Genomic DNA, 16,522 nt, shown 5'->3' with positions numbered 1-16,522 from the left:
AGTTTTGGAATAACCCAAGTAGGAGATTTGATACCATAAACGATTAGTTCTGCTTTACTACGCAGGTTGTTGTCACATTTGTCTAAAGCCAATGTGCTAGCTATGCGGCTAACGCACTATGTGGCTGATTATCACTCGCTTTTATGGATTAACAAAGGCCATTCACACATGTTTTCATCTGCATCCTAGTTGTTTGTGATATAAAGCATATTTTTATGTGAATGTCTCCCAAGTAACTGAAAAAGAAGGAATAAAACATGATATAATTACCTACTGGACGTCCCCGAGAACTGTGTTTACAACGTTTAGTTTCTGCAACCCGGAAGTACTGTATGAAGGAGGAAGTGGTCAAGTGGTGTATCAGCAGCATCAAAATAAAAGTACTTGAAAAAAGTGTTGGTGTTTTTTTCCCCCAGAGAAAGAAATGGTTGACACTTGCACACCTCATATTTTGCTTGCCTGCCAATCAAACAATGTGTTGTATATAATTTAATCAACAAATGTCAGTATAGAGATTTATTCTGGGTGCACAATAATTATGCATTTCAGTTATGCTGAGGTCATAAAGACAGCTTTCAAACTATCTCAAAACTATTACACAACTGCAGGCCAAGCAAGCCAATATGGCATTTTAACACTGTATGGTTGCATGTGTTCCACTCATCATTAGGGTCATACATAGCTTTCACAGAGTACTGTATGCATGCAATAGGCCTAGGCCTACTCTGCCAATGAAGGAATAGCTGGATACAGTTTCAGCATAAAGGCATAGTGATGCTTACGGTATTCTTCGATCTCCTGCCAACATCTCGTTGGCATCAGGCCAGTCTGATCACATGGATGATGCTGTTCAGATGGGACACGGGTTGGGAGGGCTGGAGGTGAGGCGAGTTCCAACGATCGCGATGACATGATTCATGGTACTACGGTACAGGCAGGTTGGAGTGAACCTGCAGGTACAATTTCAAAGCTTATATAATCTAAAAAAATATAGAAAATATCAAGTAGGCTGTACATTTGTTTGAAGGCTGATATTCAAAAAGGAGCAAATGACATTTATAAATTAATAGTACGGTTTATTTAACTTGTTTTGACTCATTGTGTAAGCCTTACTGTAGCGGGCAGACTGACAGCATTTCATATTTGACAAGCATAACTCTACTGTTACTTGATCAGGAATGTCGAAGAGGCATGAGGCCTATGGTTTGTTACATTTTTTTAAATTATTATTATTATTTTTTTTTAAATGTTTTACTAGCCATAGTTAGTTATACTGGAAGGTTAGGTGATCCAACAGTGTAGGCCTTCACCTGATTTTTTTGTTTTTTTTTGCCACATTTCTTGTGTTGTCATTTTGATTTCTTACAAAAATATTCCTACTACTATTTGAATTGAATTTTCTGTCATTGCCATTTTCCCTATAATTTGACTTATCAATTTGAGTAATAACACCTGCAGCAGAGTGTGGATGACTTTCACCCCATACTTTGCTAACCATAGCCCCACCGTGGCTCCAGCCAGGCCAGTCGAAGAGGAGGCACAGCTCCCCAGGGCCCTGTTTCCTTTCATTCCTGTCTCTTGTTTATGTTTGAGTCCCAACCTTATTAACCTTGTCTACATCTTACTCTGAAATAGATGCATGCTTAAAACTGATACCCTTCTTAAAAGACATATCAAAACCCCAGAAAGGATGTTTAAAAAGGCCTGAAACATGATAACCTGCAGAGAGATGAAGTGGTGGTGGTGGGGAGTTCCATGTTTCATGTTTGTCATAAATACCGCCGGATTTTAAATACTCCCACCACACAGTCCAGCAGAGGCCCTGGTTTATGCTAGCCAAAGATAGCCTGCGTGTAGCCTGGAGGGGTGCTTAGCTGTCCTATCAGTTACCTAGGAACTGAGCTTAATTTGAGCAAGTGGGGAGGAGCCGGCTGGCTTTGTGTGCTCTGGCTGGTGGAACTGAAGTGTATGCTGTATTGCTATCAGGGTTGCCAGATTGTGCGGTTTCCTGCCCACTTGGACTGTTTCGAATGATAATGTTTGGATAAAAATAGACATTGGGTGGGTATTTCTGTAGCTATGACAATAAAAAAAAAAACTGCATGGCATTCAGTAAGCTTACCTCCGGGCAATTTCTGAACATTTATAAGGCTGGAGATCATCACTCACATCTGGCAACCCTGGGTGTATGCTATATTGCTATGCACGGGAGTTTAGGTTTTGCAGCCGGCTGGCTGAGACAGTAAGCTTTTATCTGCTGCTGTAGACTGGCATGCTGACGGCCTCCTCATTGCAATGGTGCCTGGGATTCTTTCCCTCCCATGACTGACTGAGTGACGCCTGCCGTGGTGGAGTCTGCACGGTCACGCAGTATAACACTTTGGCTAAAATTAGAGTGTGAATATATGAAAAAAATGATAGACAAAACTCTGTGTAATGAACCCCAAATAAAAAGCAAAGGCGTTTTTGAGTCACTGAAAGCCAAATGTCCAGAATTTCCCTTTAATTGCTGTTTTGAGAATTCATTAAGAAAGACAACAATGCCCAGTCTCTCTCAACATCAACTTTATTCATAAAGTATGGTTGCAATTACAAAGTAATTACAAATGTGGGCAACTTAGGGCACTTAAGAGACATTCTGCAAGAAACAGCTTTTTATCCCAATACACCTGTGCACACCTGACCTTCTGACTAAACAATCCGATGATAGATAATTGATGTTCATAATCATTTAGTTTAGACTTCACCCTACTACGCTACATTGACATTTTCTGTCCACCCCACGCCAGTCCAGTCGCACACCACTGAGTGGCTGGTTCCCTTGATAGAGTCGGCCGGTCGGTGGGTCGGCCTATATTTAGTAGGGCCCTGTGACTGTTGGCACGGCGTGTCGGATTCCTGTGGTATGCTTCCCTACTGGCCGGCCCGGACCCACCACCTGCTCCAAGCTATAACCAGAGGACGCACATATACATACTGGAGCACAGGCTGGGGGAACTGGGCAGCCTATGCCAAACTTCAGTCAGAAAAAAAAAAAATACAGGTCAGATTTATGAAGCCCCTTTTCTTGCAGACTCTCAAGGGTTGGGTTATGGGGGATGGTGGGGGGTGGAGATAACCCCCCCTACCCCACCCACCCCCATCCCCCACTCTCAAGTGTCTTCCTACCCTCCTTTTCTAATCTCTTTCATCTTTTAATGATGTTGTATCTTTTTTTTTCATAATGCAGTGTCAATATGTCTTTCACAGGGGCGGCCGAGCGAGAGATCGACCCCCCTAGCAGTGTGGCCGGGCCAGGCGGACTTTGTGGTTGGTGGATAGTGTGGACTTCTGGCTGGGACTCTGCCTCCTGACAGTGGAGACCACAGTGTTGGCCACTATGAGAGGTCAGTGAGGTGTACAGTAGGCTTCTTTAGAGACACGGCTCTCCTTACCGGCGCTCACAGGACTAGCTGAACTGAGGTAAACCTTTTAGCGCCTTTACGTAGACCACATGCAGCTGCTTTCTTAAAATGCCCTCATGAGGGGTGGGTCAGTCACTGGCTCCCTCGTTCAGCCCAGAGAGAGAATGGCGACGGCAAAGGAGAGGTATTTGTTCTTCACAGATAAGCTGGAGTTTTTGTGGTGTGTTGTTTAAAATAAGCGATGCACTGCTCGGAATGCATGAGCTTAGCTTAGATGCAGCTTGAGGTTTACTGTATATTTGTGATCTGCTGGAATTGTGTCATTGATTTTTAAAGTAGGGTAGAAGTCATTCATTGAAGATTAAATCCCTTTTTTAAAGTTATTTTCCAAGGATAATTAAGAAGCTGCATTTTTATGAGTTGAACCACACATTGCTATGTGGTTTGTATTTAATCAAAATGAATGAGAACTGATACGAGCATGTGTATTTGTGAGACGCATACTTGCACATCGTTCTTCCAAACTGGAGTCTGAGAAGGATGTATGTTTTGTGGAATGTATGCCATGAATGGGACCTGTTCATATTGCATAGTTGGGCAGATTCATGTTTTACTACCAGTCTTTTTTTTACTGTACTATATCAGATGTGTTGTGAGGTTAGGTGGCTTAACAATTACCATGTGTGTTGTTTTGCAATATATATAAACACTGTGTATATATATTTACAATTTTGGGGTGGTTCTTTTATGAATGCTATTTGAGTTTTGAATATTTTGAGTTTTGAATCTTGCTTTTCACAAGCAAGAAAACCATTGGTACCGTATATCCAAAAAACTGTATACAAATCTTTGGAGATTTGATTCTTGCTTTTCTGAATCAAGAAAAATGTTGGTATATTCCATAAGACTGTATTAAAATCAAGTCATATACTTTGTTTGTTTGCGTGTTTGTTGCCTGACAACAAGGCCCTAACTCAATCAATTCCTTTTGCAGGTCCACCCATGCTCAGGGATTTTCCCCACATCCCTCGCTAGGCTGAGCAGCAGCAGCAGTGTGAGAAGCACACCAGCACCCTGGCACCACCACCACACACAGCACAGCACTGCAACCTCGCCTTCCGTGACTCCTTTCTGTGGTGTCTGCCAAGAAGTGTGTAGTTCTGTGACATAAACACACCAGCACACTGGTACCACCACTGCTACCACTGTACAAAGCACTGCAGTCTCCAGTCTTCAGTGACTCCTTCCTTGTGGGTGGCTGCTGAGAAAGCTATGGAAAGCTGGGTCCTGGAGGGGGACAGCTACTCCTTAATAAGCGGCGCCCCCCCTCAGCCCTTCAACCTGCAGAGCAGAGCGAACCAAGTGCCCAATCGAGTGGAGATCTTCGACATCACCCGAGTGTGCCCGAGCGTACCCAACGTGATTTCGGAGACCACCTGCCTCTGCGACATCTTCGGTGGTGAGGACAGTGACGCGAGCTCCCTCCCGAGCAGCCCCGCCACCGCTTTGAGAAGGGCGCCGGTTGCGGGTGCTGGTGTGGGTGAGGGGGTGAGACGTTTGGAAGGCGGTGCAGGTGGCACGAACGATTCATCAGGATCTTATCACACAGCGAACACCTCGGAGCAGCGTTCCAGTGACGCAGGTGATAAATGTGAGGATTCAAAGGAGGCTGTTCCGTGCACACTCAAAAGTGATCTGAAATCGTCTGGATCAACAGCTCCAACAGATGGTCAGGGCTCAATTAAGTCCTCACAAGCAGCTGAGAGTCTTCAATCCGACTCGGTGTCTGTTCCGGGGACAGTCACTGGGCTTTGCTCTAAATCTCGGGACATAAATTCAAGTTCCCCAGCAGAGGCTTTACAGAACAACGCATCCTCTGATTCCTTAATTTATTCCGGTGGCAGAGAGGTGAACTCCCCTGAACTCAGGAACACAGCTTCCTCTCCTACTCACAAAGATAGCGCCGCATCGAGGGGTAAAACACAGTCATCTCAGAGTGAGAGGTCTGGAAAAAGCTCAGTGCAGCCAACCTTAGCACGCATCTCTGAGAAAGAGGAGGATCTCTCAGCACAAGATGACGTTCGAAATGTAGAGGCGGTGATCGGCCGGAAAAACGTTTGTCCAATTCCTATTTTTTCAATCATACCCCAATTTAGAGACAGTCCTTTATTTTTTGCTGGACAAGGGAATACACCGAAATTGAACAGAGTCAATCAAGTGCCTTTGTACCCTATCATACCACACCTGCCTGGTAATCTGATAGCACCCTTACTTAAGGAAGAGGGTGAGGATTTTATTACTCAAAACAAATCACCCACTGTGAGAGACATTGACGGTCAGAGTGAGGCGACATTATTGTCAGCACCTCAGGAGATATCTGGTTCTTCAGACGCTTTGACAGCATCTGTGAGTGAAGAAACCACAACAGCAGCATCCGCTAGGGAGGAGCCTGAGGTAGACCATATTGAAACAGGCCACACCACAACCTCTGACCAACTGAGGTGTAGCGTGCCTTTATGTCCAATAGCCCCATATTCTCCTATACCTGAGGAGCCAGAAGTAAACCATATTGAAACAGGCCCCGCCACTCCTTCAGATCAGCTAAGGAGTAGCCTCCCCTCATCGCCTACAACCCCGTGTTCTCCTATCCCAGAGGAACCAGAGGAAAACCATATTGAAACAGGGCACACCTCCCCTTTGGATAAAGTAAGGAGTAGCCTCCCCTCATCTCCTGTAAGCCCATGTTCTCCTATACCTGAGGAGCCTGAGGAAAATGATAATGAAACAGGCCACACATCCCCTTCAGATAAACAAAGTATCCCATCATCTCCCATAACTAATATTGAAACGGGCCACACAACCCCCTCAGAGCAACTAAAGGGTCCGGTAGCCTCACATTCTCCTGTGCCTGAGACTGTGTGCTCACCTGATCCTCAGGCAGTTACTGATCCATCTAAATCAGAGTTATCTTCTAATGAGCCTGAGGAAGTTGCTGTAGCTTGTAATACTACTGAGCCATCAGCCTTACCTGAGAGGTTCTCCCCTGGGATTAGAGAAGTTTCACATTCATCTGAATCTAACAAAGAATTTAACAATTCTTCCTCTAATATAGAGATAGTTGATGAGACTTCAGTGCGAGCGGAGAGTTTTTCATCGGAAACCAGAGAAGTTTCATATTCATCTCAATTAAACACAGAATCTAGTATTTATTCATCTAATGCTGAGATAGTTGATGAATCTTCAGTCTTAACAGAAAGATTCTCTTCTGAAAGCAGAGAAGGTTTAAATGCATATGAACTTGACACATCATGTAACATTTCCTCATCTTATACTGAAATAATTGAAGAAGAGTCTTCAGTGTTAACGGAAAGGTTCTCACCAGAAGCAAGAGTAGTGTTACATTCACCTGAACTTCACACAGAATCCAACATTTCTTCATCTTCTAATACTGTGTTCATCACCAAATCACCCGAGTTAATCACAGGTTCTGTTGATCCCACAGTAGTTGTTAGTTCACCTAAGGAAGAGGAGTTACCTTACCGCCACACACCTGAGCCTATAGTAGGGTTCACTAATTCACCTCAACCCCCGACATCTTCCACTGCATACTCAGGCGACACTTGTTCAGGAACTGAGCCTGAACTCACAGTCGTTCTACAAGAACTAGAAGATTTCTCAAATTTCTCTGAAGACTTAGACTCTTTTAATTCCCCAGAGCCTGAACTGGCAAATCAATTTATTTCACCTGAACGTGCTGAAATTTGTTCCACACCTGAAACTGAATTGGCTTCAAATTTTGCCTCACGCACGCCCACAGCTGAGTATTCCTCACAACAGTCCTCATGCCTCAGCATCTCACCTCACTCTACTGCAGTGGCAAATTCAGCTGAGCTCCCATTTGTTGCCAATTCACCTGAGCCCAAAGGAATCCATCCTCCATTTAAGTCCACAGGAGGAGCTTCTTCAAGTCAGTCAATCACTGTTTCTCCTGAACCTAGTGTGGTCATCAGTCCACCTGTGCCTGAGGTATACGCAAAATTACCTGATAATTTAGTCATCAGAAACTCTGACCCCATACTGGTAACTATTACACCAGAACCAATGCTAACTGGTGCAAGTGCGGGTGCATCCCCAGTCTCTTCTCCCTCTGACGCGTTCAAAATCCTTCAGTCTCCTGAGCCTAGAATAATATCTGTCTCACCAGAATCTGCATTTCAGGCCGCGGCATCGATGTTCAATCCTGACTGCCCTTCACCGGAAATTCGGATAACATACTCAGAAGAGCCCAGAACAACATCCTCTCCTGCTGAAAACGTGAGAATGAGCTACTCTCCTGAAGCCCGAGGTGTGTCTGTTTCGCCACATTCTGTTCACATCGCCTCACGGCCAACTTCGGGAAGAGGTGCCCTGACACCTGAGATGCACACTGGCAACAGTGGAATCCCATCACCAGAGCGCACCAATAGAACTTCTCACAGAACCCCGAATAGAAGCCCCAATAGAACCCCTTCACCCTTCCAAAGCATAACTGCCCCTCAGGTGATGAATATGCCATACAGCATTGTAGCATTTGATGGCAGGCTTGTAGAGCCAGAGGAACTTAAGCGGTTAGGTTGCAGTTTAGTACAACATGAGGCGAAGAACACGGCCCAATCACCTGACCGCCTCTCTATCAGAAGCCCTGAAAACTCTAGTCTTGTGGCAGACACCAGGAACACAACCCCGTTTTCTGAGCTGAAGGACATTTGTTCGTCGCCTGAGCTAAACCCTGCCACTCCCGAGCCAGAGCCCTGTGTTTCAGAATGTTCCCTGGAATTGTGGTCTCCAGGCTCCCCCTGTGCAGTAAACGACATTGCGTGTTTTGCATCTCCAGAGGTGCAGAGCAGAAATCTGTCACCTGAAATCGCTGCTGCGGCTCATTGTTCATCTTTGCAATCACATTCAACGGAGCAACGAAGGAATTCCACCTCACCTGGACAAATGTACGCTGGCGTATCACCGCATGGCCTAAACACCTCACCACATTCTGAAATATGTCACCTTTCCCCAGCTAGAGCCAAAAGTGGAACCAGTCGATCCCCAGACGTCGTTAGAGATGAAGGACAACAAAGGTCTCCTCTGCCTTCGAAAAGCGAAAGTGTAAGTCCTCGTGTTGAACCTGACTTAGAGGATGAGGCACAACAATGCACAGGTGCACCCGAAACGAAGCAATACAGTCACAACAACCAACCAGCAAAAGGTCCCTCTCCTAATTCCTCCAGACAATACTCATCCCCATGGCAAGCAGACACCAAACATAGAAAAGTTACAGAAACAAGCTCAGAATCAACCACCCATGAAAATCTTTCCAGCTCAACAACATTGGCACATTTCGAAACTGCCCCTGAACTAAAACAGGAGCACAAGCAGGAGCGTGGTGGTGGTGGTTGGGAAGAAAGTGAGAGATGGGAACCAGATATATCAGAGAGACAATCGGTAGGTAGCAGTGGGAGGGCAGCAGGCCAAACGGGATTGACACGCAGTGGGGAAAACCCCACTGTCACCCACGATGTTGACGAGAGTGGAGAGCATGACCACTGGCCATGCCAGGACAGGGAGGAGTATAGGGACAGAGAAGAGGCAGAGATAGAGGGCGACAGAGAGGGAGAGGGAGAGGGGGACGAAGAGGGGGAGATTGGGCATGAGCACAAGCACGAGGGTCCAGAGCAGAGTAAAGCGTCAGAGACGGGGGAAGGGAGGAGGAGCCGAGAAGCCGGTTACAGAGGGGAACAGGTTGAGCTGTCATTCAGTGCCAGGAATAGACGAGGGCCTGCCAGCAGTAGCAGCCACAGCCAGAGCCACAGCACAGCTCCCACCACCACCAGCACTAGGAGCAGAGCTCCGAAGCCGGGAATTCCTTCAAGCAGTTATTCAGAGTGGCTTGTCGAAACTCGACAGCAACAGCAACACTACCAAGAGCAGCAGAGTCACAGTCAGAGTCACAGTCAGACACAGATCAGAGCTCACGCTCTACAACAGCAACAGCAGCAGCAGCAGCAACAGGAGAGCAAGGGCGGTGCAGTCAGAAGGCTAAAATCGGTCCACAACAGGGTCCACAACAACAACAACAACCCCACAGGGTCGGCACAGGGCCGCCTCCCCGCAGGCTACAAAGGCGAGAACTCCGGCAGCATGGGCAGTGAATTTGACGATGTTGACAACGAGGTGAAGTGGCTGACAGACCAAGCTTTCAGCAGCCTGTCGGGTCCCCAGGTGGATTATCTGGACATGTACAACTCAAGCCACAGGTCGTCTACCAATGTCTCAATGCCCTCGACGCAGGACAGCCCAGGTGCGGCGGCATGGATGTCCTACGCCGACCTCCGTGGCTCGGCGCAAGGGGAATTTGATGATGCTGTTCCACGTCAGCACTCCTACGTGCCACCATTTGGGGATTTAGATCCATCCAGGCGGTTCGAGATGGGTAGTTTTGAGTGTGTGGATGTGGCTTTGGAGAGCCGTGAGGAGGTCAGGAAAGGGAAAAGGACTGTTCCCAAAAGACAGATTCAGCTCAAGAGACGAGACAACAGTGGAACAATGGAAGACACAGACTTTGCTTTGGATTCTCCATCTGCTGTTAGACGCAACAAGGGTGGTCTAGTGCGACAGCGCAGCACACCTGTGAGCATTGAGGAGGATGACATGATGGCAGAGGGACAAGAGCCTGAACCAGGTGACCGAAAGGAGAGGATGGAGAGGTCACCTTCCCTGGAGGAGCCATCATCCTGCAAAACAAAAATCGCTTCTTGCCTCATTAAGAATGTGCTGTCGAAGAAAATGCATACAAATTCCGGCACAGCTGTACGTAGCAAAGATGACACAAGTCCACATGAAGACACAAACAAACCTTTGGACAGCATAACCCCACCTCCTGAGAAGGAAGGCTTGAGAGTCGAACGTGCCAGCCCCAGCCAATTTTCTGACACCAGTGTGCCATCTGTGAACCTATCTCTCAAGGAGGCTCCGAGTTCACCCAAAGTGGCGCCCAAGGTTCCTCCAAAGCCACGGCACTACACTCTGCCTCCCCTTCCTCAGGATGTGTCCACATCAAGGCCCGAACCACGGGAACACAGAAGCTCAGCAGCCAGGAGAGATAGAACCAGTCCTTTGGATGACCCTTTAGGGGGCAAGAAAATTGAGAGGCAGAGGGGTGGAAAGCAGGTGGCTAACGGTAATCCCAGAGACAAACGCAGTAGCGGCAGCCGTGACTCAGCGAATGTCGGTGTCGGGAACACGGGCACAGCTGCCACCCGAGCCTCGGGCATGCCAGGCGGAATGACAAACAGGGAGCTGGAGCAGGAGGAATGCCACGCGAGACCGGAAAATCATAAACAACGCGGTGGCAGCGGCAGCAGCAGCAGCAGCAAGAGTGTGTTCATGTCCAAAACACAAGAAATAATGCTGAAGCCTTGCACGCCCAAAGTGACAAGAAAACAAACCTCTGTGAAAGTGCCTTCGTCTCCTGGTCTGGAGAGAAGAACTATTAGTCTCAGTGACAGTGAGGAAAAAGCGCAAGAAGACAAACAATTTGAGGGGTCTGAATATAGTTTAGACGCAGAGCAGATGGAGGAAGATGAATGTGAAATTAGCAAAACAAAGAGACCTATGCATGTAGTGAGAGACGTGAGAAGGCTTGTTAAAAATACATATAGTCTTTCTTTCAAAGCTGCTGCTGCTGCTACCTCGAGTTCTGCTCCCTCGCCACATGACAGTGAGCCACCAACTCCAGAGGAACCGATACCCCTCAAACCTGCCCCAATGCAGATTGAGTGCAAAGCGATCAGCAATAAGGAAAGCAAAGAGCCGCAGCGAGAAAATGACAAGTCTGCACGCACATCACTGACCCCTGTACGTCAGGAGTCTACAAAATCATATCAGCCACCCAAAGCATCACCTAAGATTCCTCCAAGGATAATTGAACTCAAGCCATCTACTTCAGAGGTGCCAATCAAAGAAGCCAACGCTATTGCCAGGGGAACAGATGATGACACTGCTTCAGTCACATCCAATCAAAAGGAGGAGGTCTTGTCTGAAACGTCCGGTCGACACCCAAAACTGGGAAGTATACCCAAAGTGCCAAGCAAGGACAGGGAGGTGTCAAAACTTGTATTCCAGCCAGAGGGCTCGGCGAAAGGCACTGTGCCCCCAGATGCCCCTCCCTCCCCTTGCTTATCGACTGCAGCCAGCAGCCACTCCGTGTCAATGATTATGAAGGAAAAGGGAATGCAGGCTGACATCGGGGTATGTGAGGTCAGCGTCAGCGAGAACACTGGCCACAGCACTTGTAAGCACATCAACAGGATCGAGGTGCCCGTGCAGACAGCCTCGGTGGATGGCACCACATCGACAGAGACAATCAGAGGAGAGGGAGCGGCAACCATCCGTCAGTCTCCCACCGCCTCTCCCAGACTCGGCACAGGTCATGCTAGGCCTGAACTCAAGCCCTGGAACTCTCCGAGGCTGGATAGGAGACTACCCAAGGTCACATTTGAAGAGAATCGTAGACAGGGACTGCTGTCTGAGGAGGTGCGAGAAAGGTCTGACGTAGCATCTATGCAGGTTAATAGTGTCAAGAAGGCAGCAGCTTCACCACTGATAACCCGGAGAAGCCAAGCTTTCACAGAGGGGAAGTCAGAGGGTCAAGGGAATACGTCCACACTGCAGAAAACGTCTAAAGAGATAGAGTTACCTATACAGGTTAGGTCCATATCGTACGACAGGCCTAAGCCAGTGCTCCCTACCAAACCAAGCTGCAAACAGCCCATGATAGAAATAAAATCGATCTCGCACGACCGATCAAAAGCACAAACTTCAGTGGATCACAGTCAGAGTGTGGAGGAGCACACAAGGTTTGAAATACTAGGTGCTCACGGTGAAACGGTGTCAAAACCATCACCACCAGTCCACACGAATAAACTAGCAGTGTCTGCTCGATCAAGCTACAGGCCTCCTCCTCCCGCTAACAAAATGGCCGCCGTGTCCAGCCTGACTCAGACAACAGCTGCCTTTGAATCCCACAGCAACAAGCAGCTACATGCCACGGCTGCTACCTCTACCGCTACAGCTGCTACTGGCTCTGCCATCTCATCATTCAACAGACCTCAGATGCCAACTGTCTCCACATCAAAGGTCTCAGGCCCATTAGGTAACCCAGGCGCTGCCAACATGCCATGTACCACCACTGCCCAGCAACAGGTGATGCAAGCCGCCAGCTCCAGCGGCTCCGTGCAAACCGTGGAGCCACTCACAGTCCAGGCCCCCAGCTACACCCAGCAACTAGCCATGAGCTCATTCGCCAATCCGGCCCACGGCGAGAACGTTCATCATTTCTACGCGTCGGACGATCCACCGAGCTACGACGACCGGGAGAGTTTCAGCCCGTATCAGCTGCCGGACTTGCCTCCGCGTCGCTCGAACAGGTACCATCCAAACTCCCGTCCTCCACCATGCAGCGCTTGCAGCGCGAACTGCTCCTCTCACCTGCCTGGACACGGGCATCATCCCCGGGTCAGTCCGCACGCCCGCACGCCCCCAACGGCTCCACACTCCCCTGGAGGCTCTCTGCCCTACCCCGGGGTCCCTCCTCAAGCACAGGTGCGTCCTCACCAGTGCAGGCTACCTGGAGACGGTCAGCCCATGAGCATCTACAAACCAGCCTCGCCAAAAGGCCCCATGCTGAATCCTGCCCAGCAGCATCAGCAGCCACCACCGCCCTCGGCCATGTATCAGCCTCATCATCACCCACCCCCAAACACCCATCCAGGGCCTATGATGCAGTCGCTAGGAGACGAGCGCCAGCCTCCTCCTCCTCCCGGGCAACACGGGGACCGCCGTGGACCGCTCCATCACCCGCCTCCACCTCAGCATCAGCAACAGCATCAGCAGTCGCAGCAGCCCCCACCTCCACAGCCAATGGCAGGGGCTAGCGGCAGACCTTACGGCGACCACCTCCATTCCTCCAACATGGGCCCCATGGAGTCCAGACCCCCATACCTGTGCAGCCCGCAAGATCTTGCCTCGTCGTACGGACCAGAGTATGACGATGCATACGGGCCTGATGGCGCGTACGGGCAGGGTCCTCGACGCGTGCTTCTAGACCCCGACACAGGGAAGTACTTCTACATCGAAGTACCCATGCAGCCACTGAGGAAGATGCTGTTCGATCCGGAGACGGGGACATACGTGGAGGTGCTCATCCCACAACAGGCTCTATCGCACTCGGGCCTGTACCCCCCTCCTGCCCCTCCACCACCTCCTCCTCCACCTGCTGCACCCTACTCCTCCATGCACGGTCCAAGCATGTACGGCCCTCAGTACCTCCCTTACCCCATGGGCCCACCACACCCCCAGGCCACCCACGGTCCTCCTCCTCCCCGAAATCCCGAACCCCACGTGCCCACCACGTTACACCAGGGCGGCATGGGCTACGGCAACCCGGGAGGCCCAGTACCGAAGTCTGCGGCGGAGCTGCAGAACCAGCCACCTCCTATGGATCCGGGATACCTGGACAGCATGTATTATATTCCCTCGGGAATGAACGCCAGCCCAAACAGTGGCCCCTCAGACTGCTATCACAAGCCCTCAAACATGCCTACGTCGGGGAGTAGAAGGTCTTGATCTGATCTGAAAAAAATGGACTTAAATCGTTCCTATATGCAATAATGCAATACGTTTTGAAATCCAAAATGTTCAAATATGGGAGGCTGTGCCACCCGACTTAAAATGCTAACTGTATGAGTTACGACAAAAATGTTTGTCCATTTTAGATGGGCCTGTGCTGTGTATCAAAGCTGTATAATAGTGCCACTTTTCCTGTTTAGTATCTTTCAAACTTTCAGTACTGAAAATACATGGAAGTATAATCCGAATATATACATTTACCTTATTTAATTTCATGGTGGTTATTTCCTCTTTATGATGGGTTTTGGTTGTAAACACTGCAGACATTTTTCACCACAGCATTTCAGCGATTGTCAATTGTAATTGACTCAATGAAAAGCCACATGTAGGCCTAGATGTAGGAGGGCAGTTGGTAAATATCTAAAAGTTTAAATAGGCCTACAATTCAAAATGAGGTGATTTGTCTGTTACTGCTCCTGTAGCAAGTTGGTTAACATAATTTTAAATTATTGACAAGTCATAACATTACAAACAGTCTATTTCATATGGGGAACACAATGGTATCACATCAGTAGTAACTTAGTTGCCACTTTCAGAAGCACTTTCAAATTGTTTGTTTTCCAGAAGGAATGCCATTTGTGTGTACAGTACACTTAAGCAGTAAGTTTCCTTATAAACTGAGTATGTTCATAAATTAAGTTGCTGTGCAGAGCTATAATGTTTGGATAAACATTTAACTGATTCATCAATTCACCATTATCACCGCTTATTATCTTTATCTGCAAGTAAATGTTTTGTTCAAACACCAATAATAAAGAGAAAACATATAATTGACTTTCTGTATTTTTCATACACTTTAGGTAGGCCTATTATCATGAAAACAGACATAACTTGTAATAAGAAGGTATGACAAGACAATTATTCAAAGATCTAGTAAACAAGACTTTTACAGGCACATCACCTACCCACATACTGAGATAAAGTTGGTCACCTTCTTAGCAGGGAAGTGATCATACACTTTTGAACTTCACATAGGCTACTGGCCCTTGCACTTGGTAGGCCTAAATAAATAAGCAAGTTTAGCATAGGGCTAAATTAGCTTTTGAGTCCTGAATAAACGGTGTATTTGTTCAGCTATCTTTAGCGCGAGCTTAACCACCAGAACGCAACACCACTGTGCATGCACCCAATGATGAAAGGGTAAGTGAGATCATTTGCCAAAGAGCTCCCTCTAGTGGATACAAATACTACCTACAATGATTTTTTATTTCCTCAACTTTGAGGTGTTTCACAGTGAAAGCAAGCCATTGACATGTACATTTTATGTGACAACATTACATAACATTATATGGGTAATTAACCCTCAATATTAATTTTTGAGGCCTCACATCATCTCTCCTCAGTCCCAAATGTTATTTTTCACACCAGTCATCGGCCAACCGTTCCTGGATCACACCAGACCATATCACAAATGAGATGGTTTGGAAGCCGCCTACAAAATTTCTCGTAGAGGAGGTGTGGTTTATGATTGCCAATGCCCCGTTTATTGAACATATAGCCTACGTAGCCCATAGCCAACAGATTCAAACAAACTGCAAGCTTCTATTTGTCTCTCCACAACTCCCCGCTCGGATTGGTTCCCTGCCTGATGCTAGTGCTTTGGGACGAGCATCTGTGCTGTCTTTCAGATGGGAATAATTGTGCAAAGCAGCATGGGATATCCCAGGCTAGGCTGCCCCCATCTGTTGTAGCCTACCCATACCAGATCAGGGTCACACATAGGGACACAGAGCTGACCTGGGACCATAAAAGGCATTTTTGCATGGCCCCCTCTTAATTGTGGGCCAATCTCCAAGACAGAGCAAAAAAGAACAGCATCCATTGAAGGGCTGACGGTTCACCAGAAAATTCACTTCATGACAGATTACTAATCCAACCCTGTGTGTGAACAAATGCAACTAACGGCAGGACTACGGCAGGGTACATGTAATTAACAAACACGCATCCACCTCTGTGTGGTCCAGGGCTTGACACTGGCACCTGCCAACAGGCCAAATGCTGGTAAAACTTGGCTGTGGCTGGTAACAATCTCAGTGTCACTAGCCAATTTGGCAGGTATCTTATTCGGTGGCACGACACACTGTATTAGAAAAGCCTATATTCTGCACTTTGCCCCTGGTGTATGAATTGTTATTGTGTATTTAAGTTCAAGAAAAAGTTCAGTTACTCAGTTTCTATTTGTTTGATTTATATCCATGTAGAAAGCTATGCACTCATATTCTTGTTTAGCACCTCATCTTCTGAGGTTAGATGCACAGTGTCATGATAAAGAGATAATAATTTCAAATATGTGGCTTGTAGAGTAGCTGGATGGCTAGTGACTCGGGAAAACCATAGCCACAATGGCAGGCAAGTAAAAAATGTTAATGTCAAGCCCTGGTGTGGTCATACGCCACCTG

The 16,522-nt window shown here is 47.7% G+C and overlaps 1 protein-coding gene across 1 annotated transcript; it reads left to right on the top strand.

Annotated features, from left to right (window-relative positions):
* The first annotated feature begins 3,471 nt into the window (after positions 1-3,471).
* Positions 3,472-14,876, top strand: si:ch73-43g23.1 (uncharacterized). The gene is made up of 2 exons (XM_063190341.1): positions 3,472-3,588; positions 4,399-14,876. Exon 2 carries the CDS (start codon positions 4,677-4,679, stop codon positions 14,058-14,060), a length of 9,384 nt encoding a protein of 3,127 aa, XP_063046411.1. The 5' UTR covers positions 3,472-3,588; positions 4,399-4,676; the 3' UTR covers positions 14,061-14,876.
* Positions 14,877-16,522: the final 1,646 nt, after the last annotated feature.

Source organism: Engraulis encrasicolus, chromosome 23, assembly GCF_034702125.1.
Source record: "Engraulis encrasicolus isolate BLACKSEA-1 chromosome 23, IST_EnEncr_1.0, whole genome shotgun sequence".
In the NCBI taxonomy this organism is placed as follows: domain Eukaryota; kingdom Metazoa; phylum Chordata; class Actinopteri; order Clupeiformes; family Engraulidae; genus Engraulis; species Engraulis encrasicolus.
Note: the sequence above shows the minus strand (reverse complement) of the source record. Positions and strands in the feature narration are given on the sequence as shown.